This window comes from Protobothrops mucrosquamatus, unplaced genomic scaffold (assembly GCF_001527695.2).
Source record: "Protobothrops mucrosquamatus isolate PMUCROS unplaced genomic scaffold, P.Mucros_1.0 scaffold108, whole genome shotgun sequence".
NCBI classification, from domain to species: Eukaryota; Metazoa; Chordata; class Lepidosauria; order Squamata; family Viperidae; genus Protobothrops; species Protobothrops mucrosquamatus.
Window position 1 is genome coordinate 1,442,624 of NW_015386480.1, and position 17,599 is coordinate 1,460,222.

At 43.5% G+C, this 17,599-nt stretch overlaps 1 protein-coding gene across 1 annotated transcript in view; it reads left to right on the top strand.

Annotated features, from left to right (window-relative positions):
- The window catches only part of ATP7A (ATPase copper transporting alpha), a gene marked incomplete in the record, with an annotated part of 42,153 nt that overhangs the window by 4,392 nt on the left and 20,162 nt on the right, over positions 1 to 17,599 (top strand). Inside the window, 4 exon segments of the mRNA XM_029283480.1 lie at positions 9,806 to 9,945; positions 12,318 to 12,807; positions 14,092 to 14,839; positions 17,082 to 17,296. Of these exon segments, the coding sequence (XP_029139313.1) occupies positions 9,826 to 9,945; positions 12,318 to 12,807; positions 14,092 to 14,839; positions 17,082 to 17,296 (1,573 nt within the window).

A 17,599-nucleotide genomic window follows, 5' to 3' on the forward strand; every position in this document is an offset into this window, starting at 1 on the left:
GCGGGATTGGCCTAGGGGGGGATTTTATAGGGATTTTAAAGGGATTTTATAATATTAAACTTAATACAGGTTATTTAATATATATTTTAATTTGGCTTTTAGAGATATCTATTGTATTGTACTGTTTTTATTTACCTGTAAGCCGCCCTGAGTCCCTCGGGAGAAGGGCGGGGTATAAATGGGATTAAATAAATAAATTTATGGGGAAAGGCAATCAGATGTTGGTTTTGCTGGAAATAAGACTTACCTATGTTTTCCTATGTGCACCTGTTTTTGTAGAGTATTTCTTGTGTGAATCATAAACAAGCAGTAGGATTTGTAATGTAATGCATTTTTACAAAACCTTAGCAAAAAGTTGGAATGCAAATGCAGATTTGGAATTCAGAATCCTTGAAAGCTGCTACTTTTGAAGGTTTTATGCAGTTTTCATGTATGCAGTATTGCAAGGAGGAATACAGCCTGTTTCAGCTGCAGACTCGTGTCTCAACCAATCAATCAGAACAGAGCTGGAAGGGACCTGGGAGGTCTTTTGTCCAGCAATCCCCAACCTTTGCAGCTTGGTGGCCCGGCTTGAGGGGGGAGGGGAACTGGGCTGCACCAACAGCAGGCTGGCACTCATACCCATGATTGCCCACCAGCTCACCCTGAGTTCTTCTGGGGTGTTGGCTATTTTTGCCAGTTTAGTGTCATCTGCAAATTTGATGAGTTCCCCTTCTGTTCCCTCATCTAAGTCATTTATGAAGATATTGAAGAGTACTGGGCCTAAAACAGAACCATGTGGTACCCCATTGCTTACTTCCCTCCATGTAGATGTAGTACCATTAAGGACTACTCGTCAGTATGGTTCTAGTGGTGATGCTGTCTGTCTCACATTTGTCTAGTTTACTAAGAAGTAGGTTTCTACTTTGTTGAATGCCTTGCTAAAGCCTAAGTATTCTATGTCCACCAAATTTCGCTGGTCTACTAATTTAGTCACTTTGTCAAAGAATGAAATAAGATTGGTTTGGCATGATGTGTTTTTAACAAACCCATGCTGGCTTCTAGTTATAACTTTGTTTCTAGTTGTTCACAGATCTATTTTTTGATTATTTTTTCCAGTATCTTCTCAGGTATTGATGTTAAGCTGATTGATCTATAGTTTCCTGGGTCTGTTTTCCCCCCCTTTTTTGAAGCTCTTTTCCAATCCTCCGGTGGTTCCCTGGGAGCTCCATGATTTTTGAAAGATATGGTACAGTGGTTCTGAGATGACATCTGCCAGCTCCTTTAGAACTCTGGGAGGTAATCCATCAGGTCGGGATTTGTATTCATCAAGATCAAACAGGTGTTTTCTAGTCATTTTCTTTTTTCTTTTAATTTTTATTTCTCTAGTCTGTCTTCTACAGTTATGTTTTTGATAGATTGGGCTATGAAGAGAATGAGTTAAGCAGCTGTTTTCTCTCTACTGTCTGTTACTTCCTTGCCATCTTCTCTCTTTAGTGGACTGTTTCCTTTTTTCTTGTTTTTTATATGTTGAAAGAAACTTTCTTTCATATATGTGTGTGTGTGTGTGTATAATGTATATATTTAAGATATATATATCTTAAAAACAGTACTGAAGATAGAAGAGTGATTCCTGGGTATGCTCATGACGAGGAACAAGAAACGTGAACACCAGGAAAATTTAAAAACTATAAAAGTTTTAATAAGTTAAAATCCTAGCTTTCGCTGGCCACTGCCAGCATTATCAGGGATCAATCTAGGTCAGTGGGAGTGCTTATTTATACATGATCAAGCTGTTTTTGCACCCGACCCATGGATGCCGTCATGGGGCTCAGTCGGCCAATCAATGCTCCGGTCGCAGTCTCCGTGTCATTAGCCAGTTTATCCTCGCTGCTCTTACCTTCGTACACCTTGTTGCTCACTTTCCTCCCCTCCTCTTGTGTTCCTACGTTAGCCACACATCCTACCTTGCTAGAAATTCTTGTTAGCAATCCAAATTTTGAAATATATGTATATGTATGTATGTAAGTATGTGCAGGTCTTGGCGTATTCCTGTGTAAGATTGAGAGTATCTTGGCGACGTTTCGACGAGGTCCCACTCGTTATCTTCAGGCTGGGGTCTTCGGCTTCGTGCTTGTGCGAGCAAAGTCAGCAAAATAGATTGAATATATATGTTCAATCTATTTGTAACAAAACAAGCTGTACATTAATTGATAATGGCATTATTTATGTCCTTTACACTTGCTATAGATGTTATGTGTTTGATGAGAAAATCCTTATATATATACTTACATTACTAATTGCTTATATTAATTGAGCCTAACCAGCTCAAGTTTGACTCCGCCTTCCGAAGTCGATAAAATGAGGATTGTTGGGCAATATGCTGACTCTGTAAACCACTTAGAGAGGGCTGTAAAGCACTATGAAGTGGTATACAAATCTAAGTGCTATTGCTAGTGTTATTATTTGCATACATTTATGTATTGTCCAGCTCCATAGATTCTGGACAGTTTTGAGTAATAGGATTAAAAGCTATAAATGGCAACTAAAGCAGCAACAAAATAATGAGACTTTAGCAACCCCAAAGAAAACACCAATCCTATCACCATAAAAATCCTTGTTAAATTCTGGCTTCAAAGGCTTGTTGTCACAATCGTTGAAAATCAGAAAAGAGAGTACTTTCACATACATTCATAATCATTGCAGTAGTTAGAACGTAGTACTGCAACCTACTTACGCTGACTGCCGGCTGCCTGCAGTTTGGCAGTTTGATCCTGACCATCTCAAGGCTGATTCAGCCTTCCATCCTTCCAAGGTTGGTAAAATGAGGACCTAGATTGTTGGGGGCAATATGCTAACTGTAAACCGCTTAGAGAGGGCTGTCAAGCACTGTGAAGTGGTATATAAGTCTAAGTGCTATTGCTCTTGCTATTTTGTAGTGTGGGAGACCAATAGAGAGAAGGGTATCCACTTGAATTTTGTAGGGGTGGGACTGCAAACAAGTGGGATGGATTCCCTTCAGGAGAGTTGGTCTCCTGAAGCCAAGTTCTGCAGGGCTTAATAGATTGTAGCCCAGCACCTTGGAGCTGATTCAGAAACCTATTGGTAGCAAGTGCCATGACCACAGAATAGGCATAATAATTCTCTCATTGTGGCTGCTGCATTGTACCACCTGCAGATTCCAGGTTGTCTGTGAAGGCAGCTTCAAAGGCAGAGTGTTCCAGGTGTCCAAGCTTGTGGTGATGTGGATGTGAGTCAGTCCCTGTCCTTGGGGCTTCTTAGTCCATTTGGGGCCACACCTAGCACCTGAGTTGCATTTTATCTATTTTTATTGTCTTTTTATACTTTGTTAGCTGCCAAGAGTCTTGAGATTGCATCTGCTATAGACTTGTGGTGGCGAACCTATGGCACGCATGCCACAGGTGGCACGCAGAGCCCTCTCTGTGGGCACGTTCGCCGTAGCCCCAGTCCTAGGCCTGCAGCTGGGTTTTATACAACCTTTTCACTTTAGGTCTCCACTGCCATGTGCAAAAAAAAAAAGGTTCAATCAATCAATCAATCAGTTTCAACTTCTCGCAGGGAAAAAAAGGATCTCGCAAAGTTGGAATTGATTGATTGAACTTTTTAGTCCCACCCAGTCTGCTGTTACCACCGCAGCCATGCCCACCCAATGGGCCACACCCACCCAATGGACCATGCTCACCCAGCACCCAATGATACATAAGTGGGTTTTGGGTTGCAGTTTGGGCACTCGGTCTCTAAAAGGTTCGCCATTACTGGCATAGACCTATGAGAAATAAAAGAGCTGCCGTAAACTGGGCATAGAAGGAGCTGTTAATCCAGGAGGACACCCAAGGCAGTCACATTTCAAGAGATGCCTTCAACAAAGGAGAGTGCATTCAAGGACAATGGCCTCGTGCCCTCAGGTAAGGCAGCATTAGCTATCTCCTAAATCAAAGCACTAATCCCCCCCACAAACACATTTTCCATGTTTTTCTAATCCAAGATTGGGAGTGGGAGTTTCCATCATATTCATGGCTAGTAAGGAGATAAGTCTCTCACTTCTTTTTTTTCCTGGATTTTGTTTTTCTATATGTACTTTTGTATTCATACATGGTAGCAAACATGATTTTGACATATTAATTTTGGGAACCCCTTAAGGAATATTGAATGTTGGGCATAATAGATCATTGACTTTTGTTAATATTTGTTCTTCTCCTCCATATTAGCAGAGACAAATGTCTGGGGAGGGACTTCATCTTCCATCTGTCCTTGCAGGTGCCCATGGCAAAAATACTGCTGACCCCATTTGTAAAGAAATTAGCATTTTTCCCCCTTGGGATTCCTCTTGTTCACCCAAAATCTTACAAAGTGTAGCTCAACCCTGTGTTCTCTAATGGTTTCTCCTCCTTGCTTCTACCTGCACATCTTTCTTGCTATAACCACAAATGTTTTGGGGATGTAACGTTGAACTTTATATTAACAGGTGTCCATGTGGCTCATATCTGGCTTGTATAAAAAAATAAAAGTTGCCACACTTGTGAAGCTACAAAAACTCATTCTCTTGCTCTGAAAAACTATTTTGTCTAATTCTGTTTGTGCAACAATACCAAACACGCAGCCAAGGGCTGATGTCAGGAGGGCTTTTGCACAATACGGTTGTGCCCACTCCTAGATTGGGAAGTCATTGAAAAAAATTACTCATGCCCAATGGCCTGGGGGGGTGACGGGAGCACCACAATACCCTCGTCTGTCACCACTGCTCTGCCAGCTGCTTTGGTTACCAGTTGGCTTCTGGGTGCAATTCAAGCTGTTGGTTACCACCTATGAAGCAGCACAAGAGCTGCTTATCCAAGGGATCATTTTTCTCACATGGTTTCTGTCTGCCCAGTAGAATCGGGTAGAAGCGGCACGCTCCAGGGCCTTCCAAGGACCTCACCTTTTGGGACCTAAGAAGTCTTCTTTCTCCAGACTTGTCCTTTGGTGCCGCAGGTCCCCAGAGGTCTGGATGACTTTCACCTGATATCAGGCGTGAAACCTGGCTGTATTCCCAGCCCTGGGATTAGGGGTCCTACCGTGTTTTCCCAAAAGTAAGGCCTACCCAGAAAATAAGACCTAGCTTGATTTTGGGGGGTGGGCCTAATAAAAGCCCTACCCCCAAAATAAGCCCTAGTTTTGGGGCGAGGCACACAGCTAAAAATCAAGCCAGGGTGAGAGGTGGAGCGGCCCCACGCGTCCCACACCCACTTCCCTTGCAGCCAGGCCTCCCTCGCCGGCCCACTTCTGCGGGGTCCCCAATCCTGCATTTTGCAGTCGGACCTTTCCGGAAGGCCACTGCAGCGGAGAGTCGAGCTATGGATTCAGCCCATGGTTCAGTTCTGCAAGAACTACTCGGCTGCAGCCGCCTTCTGGAAAGGCCCGACCGCCAAATGCCGGCCGGAATGCAGCTGCAGCAGAATGAAGCGGCTCCTTCGGGCCCCAGGAAAATGGACCGGCTGGGCGGGTGAGTCTAAAAGACACCACCTGAAAATAAGACCTGGTGCCTCTTTTGGAGGCAAAAAAAAATAAGACCTGGTCTTATTTTCAGGGAAAAACAGTATTTATTTTATTATTTTTATTTATTTAAAAGATTTACATGGCCACTCATTTAAGCAACTCTGGGCAGTATATAACAACAATAAAACTAATAACTATAAAAAAAATCATAAAACAGTAAATAAAGTGATAAAAACGAAAACCCTATGTCTTAATCATCATTTTGGGATGCCTCACAGCAAACTCCAGTTGCTAAATTTCTGCTGGTTTTCTAGCATGTTGGGTTTGTTTCCTCTGGATAAACACGTTTGTTTTCCTCTTTATTCTTTCTAACTTTTGAAACGTAATATAAATTTGCACAATCAATTTATAAGTATATTAAATGGGTCAGTGTCCTACTTGTAGGTTTCTGCAGGCATTTATCTGCTGTGCAAGAAAAGATGATAGAATGTAGGAAATCAGATATTTTGCCTTTTTAAGCTAATCATATCCCTACTGACAATCCAAGGGTTCTCCAGGGGTTTTCCCCGTGTAAAACAGTTGCTTGCCCTGAAAGGGTTCTGCTTAATTTAAAGTAATTACATCTAGATTATCACTAACTTACAACCAAATTGGGACTGGAATTTTGGTTGTTGAGCAAAGTGATTGTTAAGCAAGAGTACATGTGACTGCTTTGCTCAGTGACTGCGATCCTGGCTCTCCCAGTTGCGATTGTTAAGTGATCGTGTGGATTTTTAAGGAGGAACATGGAGTACCCTGGTGGGGGAGGCCAGTTGCCTACCTGTCTGCCGTGGGGCCACTGCAACTTCAGGCAGGGGTCCTAACTCCTTTTGTTCGGCACTCTTGTAATTTCAAACAGTTGCTGAATGAACAGTCATAAGACAAGGACTACTTGTATTAAAAATCCAACAAAAACAGTTCTTTCTTATCAATCTAATTATTACTGTTAGCATCATTAACAGCACATTGGGTTAACCAAGTGATCTAGAAACTTAGGGTTTTATAACCTTACGTATATTCTTGCTATACTCCTTGAAACCTGAAAATATTATATGCAATATAATTATACACACACACACACACACACACATACATATACATACAGATGTACATGGGGTGAAACTGAGATAATGTTTAATTTTTGTTGAGTTTTGTGGGTTCTGGTTATTGCACTATAACATTTAATCCCTTTTTTATCTAGATGAGGTCTTCTTTAAAGTAAGTTGAATATGATTCTAAGATGATAGCAAAACAGGAAGTAAAGCAGAGGGTCTTTGCTGGAATATTATTTGAGCAGGTCTAAATTGAAGAAATTCTGATTTACTCCCTGTGTTATTTAAAGGGCTCGGTTAGATTTGACTCTTGTGAAAATTGTGATCACTTTTCTCCAGAGAGTTCTGAAAATATATGCACGGTCCCTGGTTAAGTTCAGTGAATTATGTATGATTACGTTGCACCTAACATTACTCAAGTCATGGAAATACTCAAACAATTCTTATAATTTTATCTCTAGCCTGCCTTTGTTTTTATCAGCTACCCAGTCCTTTTGAACTTTTTTAAAAGGAACCTGGCTCTGTGTAGAGCAATGTTTCTGAACCTTGGCAGCTTTAAGGTGTGCTGTCTTTAGCTAGGGAATTCTGGGAGTCAGAGCCCAGGCATCTTAAGGCAAGCGGGATGGGGAATGACGTCTACACATATTAAAGCTGCCAAGAGTTTCTCTTGAATGGAGCTGAAGACAAAAGATCTGGTGCTGCTTTGTCAGTTGGAGAAATCATACAGGTAGTTCTCGATTTATGACTGCAATTGAGCCCCAAATTTCCAGTGCCAAGCGAGACAGTTGTTAAGTGAGTTTTGCCCTATCTTACGACCTTTCTTGCCATAGTTGTTAAGTGGGTCGCTGCAGTTGCTAAGTTAGCAACACGGTTGTTAAGTGAATCAGCCTTCCCCATTGACTTTGCTTGTCAGAAGGTAGCAAAAGGGGATCACGCAACCCTGGGACATGGCGACTGTCATGAATGCATCTCCAGATTTTGATCATATGAGCACCGGGATGCTGCAATGATTGTATCAGTCACTTTTTTCAGCGCCATTGTAACTTCGACAATCACTAAACGAATGGTTGTCTAAGGGGTAGGCAACCTTGGCTCTTTTATGACTCATGGACTTCAACTCCCAGAATTCCTGAGCCAGCCTGGCTCAGCTTGGAAACCTCTCCCTTTTCCCTCAGCATGGCTGGCTCAGGAATTCTGGGAGTTGAAGTCTACGAGTCATAAAAGAGCCCAGGTTGCCTACCCCTGGTCTAAGTCGACTATGCAGCCTCCCTTCTGATAGGCAGTGGGGCCCATCCAAATTATGCTTCGTCTAGTCACCTCATGAAAGGAGTTTATTTGCAGGGGCTCCTCATGCAATGTCACTTTTTGGGGCCAAACCTGTGATAATGCTTAATGAGAGGCAGTTCCAGCTCTCCCAGCAGCACCGCTGTGTTCAGGATCCCATGGCAAGCAGACCATATCTCCAACTGCCACAGGATCATGATTTACAGTCTTCCCTGCCAGCATCCCACAAACCATCAGCGAGGAAGTCGGAGGTCAGGGGAGGCCTTGGCTTAATGACTGCTATCGCTAAGGGTCCCGGTCATAGGGGATCGGGCTTGATGACTACATCACTTAAGGACAGAAATTCCTGTTCCAGTTAGTTTCGTTTAAGTCAGAACTACCTATATTAGATTTGTATCTAAATATTTCATTTCAGATACCACATGCAGCCCACCCTCTGCTTCTTTTCCTCCTAACAAGAATCCTTACTGGCTGGGCCAAAAGAGGGTTCTGATCAGTGCTAGTCCAACAGGTTAGCCCTAACACGTCACTCTCATTGTTTTGAATATAGTGTGCGCAAAAAAAAATCCAGCCATGGTGCAGTTTAGTTGGACTTTTTCCCCAGTTAGGTTTATTTATATGGAAACTTCCTTTGTTAAACTTCATTTGCACCTGCTACTTAATTGTCTAGCTAAAATTCTAAATTTGTAATTGCTTTTAAAATGCGCTTAAAACTTTTGGAGTCATTGTTATGCAATAACAGATGCTTTCATATTCAGTAAACTATAAACAGCAGGTGAAGGGGAAACACTTAAGAAACTTTGTCTTAGAGATATTTGTGCTTAACTAAGAAAAATTAACATTGAAAGACACACAATTGTTTAGATCAGTGTTTCTCAACCTTGACAATTTTAAGGCATGTACTGCTCACCAGTACAAAGAGCCAAACCCAACATTACCCATCCCACCCCCCAATGTCCAGTCTGTTGCCACCCAATCCGGGATCACCGAGATGTTGTGGGAAACTCTGGGTTGTTTAGGTTGCTGGAATTTCACACCAGGGCAAGCGGCCTTGAAGATGCCCAGCGTAACCGGTAGGAACAGCTGTGGTGTTCTTCATATGTCAGCTCCCCCTCCCCATTTCCCACCATTAGATAAAATGGTGTGGATTGCCCCATATGCCTCCCCCCTCCCTTCCCCTTTGATGGCAGGACACCAGCAAGGCGCCAGGCCAACGATGGAGATCCTGGCAGTGACTTCCACTGTGATGGTTCCTAAGGTGGTTTGCAGTGAATTATACGCAAACACACCTAGACAGGTATGCACCTCAAGCACACACTATGCTATCTAGAATCCCCAATTATTTGCTTGAACAATAAGCATGGAGTAGGTCTGGCTTCAGTTCTGCAGATCACAGGAAGTGTGCTAAGCAAAAGGTGGATAAAAATCTTTACACATTCTGGATGATCGAGTACTGTCACTTTGAGAATTAATGTAAACAAGGGTTTAGTCACATAGAGTAATTGCATATTCCACATTTGTTATTTGGGTCACTCCTCTAAGGGTTTTCCACATACCAGTGAGAATAAACTTGTCAGCCTTGCATCTTATTCTTCTTGCTTCTTTTGAGCAACCCCAGCTATTAGCGTTTGTAATGCCTTACTTTTGGAAATAGATGGTGTAATTTACACTCCCCTTGCCACACCCTTTGCTTTGCTTATTTATATATTCATTTCACTTCTGTTCTGCCTCTTTCTGTGCTCCAAGCAGCTCAAGGCAATGAACACCCCCTTTTCTTTCTCTTTTCCAACATCCCCGTGAATCAAGCTAGGCAAAGAATTGATGTCTGACCTAATATCTGGTCTCCATTGTTCCTGGTTTTTTTTGTAGTAGATGTTCTGTCATTTCAGTGTAAATAGATCTGATTTGTGTCTTTGTTTGATTTGTGCCATTATCTTTTTCTTTCTAATTTTCAGGCAGGCAAAAAGATAAAAGAATGGATCCATCCTCAGGGGCCAGGTCAATTGTTGTTCATGTGGAGGGAATGACATGCAGTTCTTGCGTGCAGACAATCGAGCAACATGTTGGGAAACTAAATGGAGTTCATGTCATTGAAGTAAGTAATTTTGTTTTTATTACAGACTGGAGGCTGGATGGGATGCAGCAGTGGAGGTCTGCTTTGCATGCAGCTTAGCAGAATAATCTTGACAGGTTTCCACTTTAGATTCAGTATTCCTAAGAGGGGGGGACGGTGCAATTCAGAGAGCCTGAATTTGGTTATCTTCCATATAATTGGCAGTAAATCAATCCATGGTACTATAGCTAAAGGCAGAAGAAAGAAACTACAATGTTTTAAAATGATTACATTTGTGTAATTAGATTACATGGGGGCTTCTAGGCTGTGTTTTGCCTATGGCAAATGGAAAATTTGCTGTTAATTCAATGGGCTTCCCGGTAATGTCCATTTGCCCTTTTAGAAATTGAAGCAGCAGGATATGTTGACAGTCTGCTGAAAAACAAAACAGATTTTAGATATTATAAGAAAGTTTCTGATGGTAGTAAATCTGTGAGGGCTAAAAGCTCAGAGAAAAAGTTCCTCCTACTTGTTGCAATCTTTGTATCTCAGCGGAATCCCGACTTTTGCCAAAGAATCAGGGCCCGTGCCCCTACTTACCGATGCTGCATGTTTTACAGCAGTGAAGAGGCTAAGATGAGTAGAGGTGCTTGTTCCACTAGAAGAAGCTCTCAGGAACAGCCTATCTGTTTTAATCACAGCCAGGCACTCCACCCAGCAGAGGAGGAAGAGGGAGAGCCTTCTTCTACTGCTGGTTCCCTGCAGAACTCAGGTTTGGATGGAGAAGTCACTGGTGCGGAAGGGACCTCGGGATGCTAAATGGAAATTTTTGGTCTGCTGGGATTTATAACCCAGCAATCCAGCAGAGTCTAAACTTCGATTGGGAAAGCCTGTATCCCATTGTACTTCCCTCGTGGAACCTAGCCTAGAGCTTGCATGTGTGCCTTGGCATGTGTTATTCCCTTACAGTACCTATGGCACATAAAATAACATTCATTTAAGTTTCCAAAATAGCTGCAATATCCTGAAATTATCAAATGTTGCAAGATGCGAGAGTTTGCCAATGTGTTCTGGGATTTGGCAGAAGATTGAGGCCTTTTTAAAAACATTTTGATTTTGGTGTCCAGAGCTCCTTCGGCACTTTCCTGGTACACCCGTGGTCTCCGGACTACAGGTTGGAACCGTTGTTCTCTGCTTAAGACTCAAACTGTCACAGTCTCTTTTGGTACGGATTAATGGAAGAAAAGCAGGGTAATAGTAAGGTTGTTTTGGGAGGAGTCCTGCAAGGGAAGCTACGCAGGGCTTTGATTATCCACCTCCCTGGCCCAGTTTCTTTTGCCTCTGGACACTTGGCGTGGGACCCGTCCTGAGCTTCCCACCTGAGTGGAGCCTTTCACTCAGCTGCCCCAGATTCCAGAATAATCAGTCAGGCTGTTTAGGTTAGCTCCTTTAGTTTCTCCTGCAGGCTTGATCACCATCACCTTTCCATTTTTGCATGTACAGTACATTTCTGACAGACAGTGTTTAGTTCTTTATTTCTGGTGTGTTTGTAACTTTTTATTAAAATGTTAACATACTTTACATTAAACTTATCATTAACATACTAACTTTAAACTACATGGCAGTTTGTGTCATGCCTGAAAGAGCAGGTGAAAATCCATTTAACTGATGCCCAGGGATATTCTCAGCTAAGTTAGCACCTGCTAGGAGTAGATATGGGTCAATAGAATCCGGGGTGGGGGTGGGGGTGGACTTAGTCCACTTGTGGCTACATAGAGATTCCTGGCTATTTCTCTTTAACTCCATCCCCAGATTCTGCTACTCCTTCCCTTAAAGTTTGCTTTCCTTGTTTTCAATGTGTGTGAAATTTCAAAGCTCATTTTCCTAGTTAAATACTCACCAGTTATATGCCACAGACTACTTTTAAAAATTGAGTAGGGGGGTTGTTCTATTCATCCCAACCTATGACTATATACACAGCCCACCACAAGTCAGTGTAGCATTAAATGTAACATGTTCCATATCAGCCACCTATTTAACTTTCTGGGCATGACAGTTGGAGATTAGGCTAATCTTTATCTGTCATTACTGTACTGTATATAGATTGTAATGTATACTTATGGCACTGTAGAAAGTTCACGTGAGAAATGTATACTGTATTATTGTGTGAGAGATTTCTGAAATCGTTTCCCTGCTTTTATTGTAGTTCACCCTGTAGTTAGTCGTCTTGTCTTACCAATAAATCCGAGTTAATTTATGGTTTCATAGGTACTGCCTTACACTTCCTTCTCAGGTGAGTGAAATTGCCATTCAGGGTGTCAGTGCAATAAGCCAAAGCTGCTTGACATGTTAATGCCAGTTTAAGACGATCTTAATCTTGCTTAGCTCAGTTGCCTTTTCTCTTTCTCTGCAAGGTTTCTCTGGATGATAAGAATGCCACCATTATTTACAACCCCAAAGAGCAAATCCCAGAGTCGCTCCAGGAAGCCATTGAAGACGTGGGCTTTGATGCTGTTCTTGACGAGGCTAACCCACAGTTCGTTCCGCATGACACCACTTTTCTTACCGTTCCCACCCAGGCTGCTCTAACCTGTGAACAGATTCGTATGGACCTCCTAAAGATCAAAGGCATCCTGGATGTGAAAATCTCTTCTGACAAAACAACTCTAGTTGTAACATTTATCTCTTCTATTCTAAATAGCAAGCAGATTAACCAAATAGTACCAGGATTAATTTTGGATAATGTAATACAAGATAAAAGTCAAGGAACATGTGAAGATGTAAGTTTAAACCAAATAAATGACGTGGTGCTAAGAATGAAAATAGAGGGAATGACCTGCCATTCCTGTACTAGCACCATTGAAGGAAAAATTGGCAAATTGCAAGGGGTCAAGCGAATTAAAGGTAATTAAAAATAGAGCACTTTTACAGCTTTCGTCCTTTTAAACCATTTTCATCAATTCTCCAGTATAACCTAAATATGCAAGTTAACTTCCAAGAGGTACAAAATATGGATGACCGTTCTGTTGATGGAGAAATTTACCTGTAAGTCCCTCATAAAGCCACCATTCAAAAAAGTACAGTATTTCTAAAAGGTAACATCCAACCTTTTGTATTCTAAAACAGAACTGAGAAACAGAACCTATGCTGAAAACATAACAGATTTGAAATAATTTACCCCCTGATTCTACTAAGTCACTAGGACTAGGGAGAACAGAGAGGATGGTGGTTCTTTCAAAACTGGAAAAAGTTTTTCTGGTAGGCAGAGACTCATCCAGCCTCCATAGCATGATGTAACTGCTGCGGATCCTGGCACTTCCACTCCAAAAGCTAAATTCCACCTCTTTGCTCTATGATTTATTTCTGTTGCTTGCTGTCACAGCAGTGCTATAGTCTGCAAGTTCCTCCAGACTCTTCTAGCTGAACAAATGGATGCTTTCCAGGTAAAGCTGCACAAAATGCTCCATTACTGAATAGTCTTAACCACAAAATGGCCCGTGTCAAGTACTCTGAAAGTTACCTGTTTGAAAGGCATTTCAGAACACTCACAGCTACCTCTGGACTGCTTGGAAGTATCAGCATGCAAACTGTTCCAGCTGGTTTGAGGTGGCCCATACCTGAGCTGTTACCGAGCTTTTTCAATCATGTTCAGAATGAAATAGCTGTTGAGTTTTTTTCCAGGCAGGGAATGAACAAGTGTAGCAAAAGCCCCTAAGACATTAATTCTCAACTCTAGCAACTTTTAAGATGTGAGGACTTCAACTCCAGAATTCCCCAGCTAGCCATTCTGGCTGGGAAATTCTGTGAATTGAAGTCCCCACGTCTTAAGAGTTACCAAGGTGAAGAAGCACTGCCCAAGGATATCAGTAATGGATATCAAGAGAGAGGAGCAGAGGAGGATCAGAAAAACAGTGGGAGGATCAAATGGCTGGCTGCTTGGTGGGACAGGCTGAGAGCTGTGGAGGGGAGAGAGGAACAGACTGCACGTTTTTTCTCCTTGTGGGCCCGCCTCTACTCGGGACCACCCACTCCCGGAAAACAGCGGTCTCTGGGCTAGGCTTTGAGTACCCTGATTTCCAGCTCCTCGAGTTGACTAGACCCTTAACCTACAGAAAATCTTTTCATGGAAAAATACTTTATGGAATATCAAAAGAGAATCACGCAAACCCTTCTTCATTTGTCTTCTAGTTTCCCTGGATAATCAGGAAGCCACAGTCGCCTACCAACCTCACATCATTACATCCGAAGAAATAAAGAAGCAAATAGAAGCGGCAGGGTTCATCGCCTCCATAAAGAGAATGGCTAAACCCCTCCCCTTCGGTTCTGTTGACATAGAGCGGCTCAAGAATAGCCAGAGCAAAGGCTCGGAAAGGACACCGCAGGACAGTTCAGAAGACAAGCTGAATGTGAAGACTATCACCTTCCTGGTGGATGGCATGCATTGTAATTCGTGTGTGTTCAACATTCAGAGTAGCCTGTTGGCGCTTCCTTCGGTGACCAGCATCACGGTGTCTTTGCAAGAGAAGTCGGCCATTGTCCAGTATAACCCCAGCCTCATCAGTCTCGGTGCGCTCAGAAGAGCAATTGAAGCCGTCTCCCCGGGGACCTTCAAGGTCTGTGTTTTGGACGCACACGAAAATGCCGAGTGTCTGAACAACTCCAAATCTCCATTGAAGCCTTCTTTTCCAGGAGCTCTTCACAGCATCGGGCCTCGTCCCCTGACACTGGTGACCATCATCCGTATAGAAGGAATGACTTGCAGTTCATGCGTGCAGTCAATTGAGGGACTCGTTTCACAAAAACCTGGTGTGAAGTCAGTCTGTGTGTCGTTGCGGGATCATAATGGGACAATTGAATATGACCCAACACTGACTTCTCCAGCCGATTTAAAAAACTCCATTGAAGACATGGGCTTTGATGCCTCCCTAGCTGGTAAGTTATTCCTTAGATTCCAGGTAGTCTTGAGAAGACAACCACAGCCATTTCTTTAGGAGAAAGATTTCTTGGAGGGGAGGCATTATGGGGACAATATGGTAGTTTCCTTCACGGGACTGGCTTAAGTGGGCGGCAGTGCTGAAGGCTGCTTCCACCCCCCCCAATCCTGGGTTTTCAGGTCAGTCAGTCCACCCAGAAGCTCATCTAACCAAGGGCAGGATCAGGCCAGGAAGGATGGTAACCATTGTGCCTACTGTAAATAGCTTAGCTTAGCTTAGTTCGCTTTTGCTTTGCTTTTTGCTTTTTCCTTGTTTCGTTTGTGTAGTTTGTTTCACAACTTTTGTAACAATCCCCTTGCAGGAGAAATGCTAGAGAAGGCCCTACAACATAGTGTTGTCCTGACTCCGCACAATTCATTTAACCTGCATTTTCCTTAAAACAGATTTAAAGATCAACATTACACGTTACAGCTTTCTGAGTAGCAAGTGGCTGTTTCTTTTCTTTTTTGAGCAGCCAATTTGTCATCTTGTTCCTCTGTAGGGAAATCACTCTTGGTGCCCTTAGGGGGGAGGCGGGATAGGAGAGGCGCAGGGTCAGGCACAGGATCCTTCTGGTTGTGCTGTCCTTTTGTCCAGAAAATGACTTGGATCCCCATGACGTGCTCTGCGTGCCGTGTCTTACGATTAGAGGTGGGGAATGGTGATTGGTAACCTCCTTTCAGCTATCTTAGAGCCCCTGGTCATACTAGATGTTTTGGGGAAAATACAGAAATTCTCCATATTTCAGTATCTTCTGACAAAACTCAAGGAAAACAAAAGGAAGGTAGGCGCAAGTCCAGTTTCCTTGCTGTTTGCAGTTTTCTTTTGCACCCAGACAAAACCCAACGTTCCGAGGCAGCTTTTGCCTGGAGCTTTTTCATTCTACCATCCGCACTTAAGACAGTAGCAAGGGGCCCTGGGTAGAGATGTGCATCTTTTGGGCTCATGGGACCCATTTGGAGTTTGGGGAGATTCCTGAGACAAATCAATGTGGTGTTGCAAAAAAAATAAAAAAATCATGGCTTAAGACTAGTGAGTCCCAAATTTAATTCCTCCTGTGCCAAGGAACCTTCCTGGCTGATTTCTGTCTAGTCTAGTTGCGCTCTCTCAGTCCAGCCTGCCTAACTGGGCTGGTGCTATGGGAGAAAATTGGAGAAAGGAGGGCTGTGAGAGAGGCCTTGAATTTCTGGAGGAAAGGCAGCAGTGCATCTAACTGATAAATATAAAGGACTCTTTCACAACATGACAACCATGAAAGGCTGGCCAGTTTCAAGTCACCCGGTGCTTTCTTTCCTAATCCTGCAGGGTGCCTGTTTATGAGGTACCCAGCCGCACTTCTGGAAAGAAAGTAGGAGCATATCCATCACATTATTTATTTCTGTCTACTCTATTAATAAAGATGGGGCACAATGACCCAGTGGTTAAAGACGCTGAGCTTGTCAGCTGGAGGGCTGGCAGTCCAGGGTCGAGACCTCAGCTCTCTGTAAAGAGGCGAGTTCCCGTTACTTGCCCCGGCTTCTGGCAGCCCAGCAGTTTGAAAGCAGGCAAATGCAAGTAGATTAATAGGCACCACTTTGACGGGAAGGTAACGGCATTCTGTGCACCTTTGGCGTCTAGCCATCCTGGCCACATGACCATAGAAACTGTCTTGGGACAATGCTGGCTCCCTCGGCCAAGAAATGGAGATCGGCACCATACCCCAGAGTCGGACACGACTGACGGGAAAACCGTTACCTTTCCTGTATTAAGAAGGGCAGGAAGGCTCAGCGGTCAAAGACACCGTGGTTGTCACCTGGAAAGCCGAGAGCCCGGGTTCGAGACCCAAGCTCTGCACTGTGGAGTGAGCTCCCATCCTTGCTCCTGCCCAGTTCAAAAGCATGCAAATGCGAGTAAATAAATAGGTGCCACTTTGGTGGGACTGTAACAGCATTCCAAGTGCCCTGGGTTATAGTCAAGCTGGCCACGTGACCATGGAAATGTCTTTGGATAACACTGGCTCCCTCGGGACAGGGGCAATCTGTATCTACTGCATTAGTTTTACTTCTTAATTCAAAGAAAAATTCCTTAAAAACTAAAGTCAGGGGAGGCAGGGAGCTTAAGCATCCAGAAAGATCAGCATATCTACTTCTGTCAGGAGAATGTAGTTGTTTGAAGAGCCGGAACAGCGTTTTCTGATGTTACTTTTCTGCTGCCAGTATCGCCAAGCCCAGAGCCCGTGGTGCTGATCACTGGGCCTTCCCAGGAGAGGCTGGCTAAAATTCAAGAAAGCAAACCGCCCAAAACAGTCGCCCATCCCAGCCTGGGGCCAGTTCCCAACAGACCGGGTCTGAAGGCACCATCAAAATGCTACATTCAGATCACTGGCATGACCTGCACTTCCTGCGTGGCAAACATTGAGAGGAATCTGAAGAGAGAAGATGGTAAGAAACCCTTCCCTCAGGCTGATTAACATTTGCTGTCACAGATGCAGCAATTTATGACTGATGTTGACCAGATCTCGGGTAAAGGCAGAAGGATGGCTATTCTGATTTGAGCTCCTGCCCAAGGATGAGGCAAGGGCCCATGTGGTGCAAGGAGAGGAAGTGTCACGCCCCCCCTCCATCCCCACCCCCCCATGCAGCTTTTAACATTTGGTCTTTGAGTGAGGAATCGTATCTGATTCACTTGGACCATAAGTCACCCTTTTTTCCCTGAAGGGTGTCATGGAGAGTTCAGAATTTACA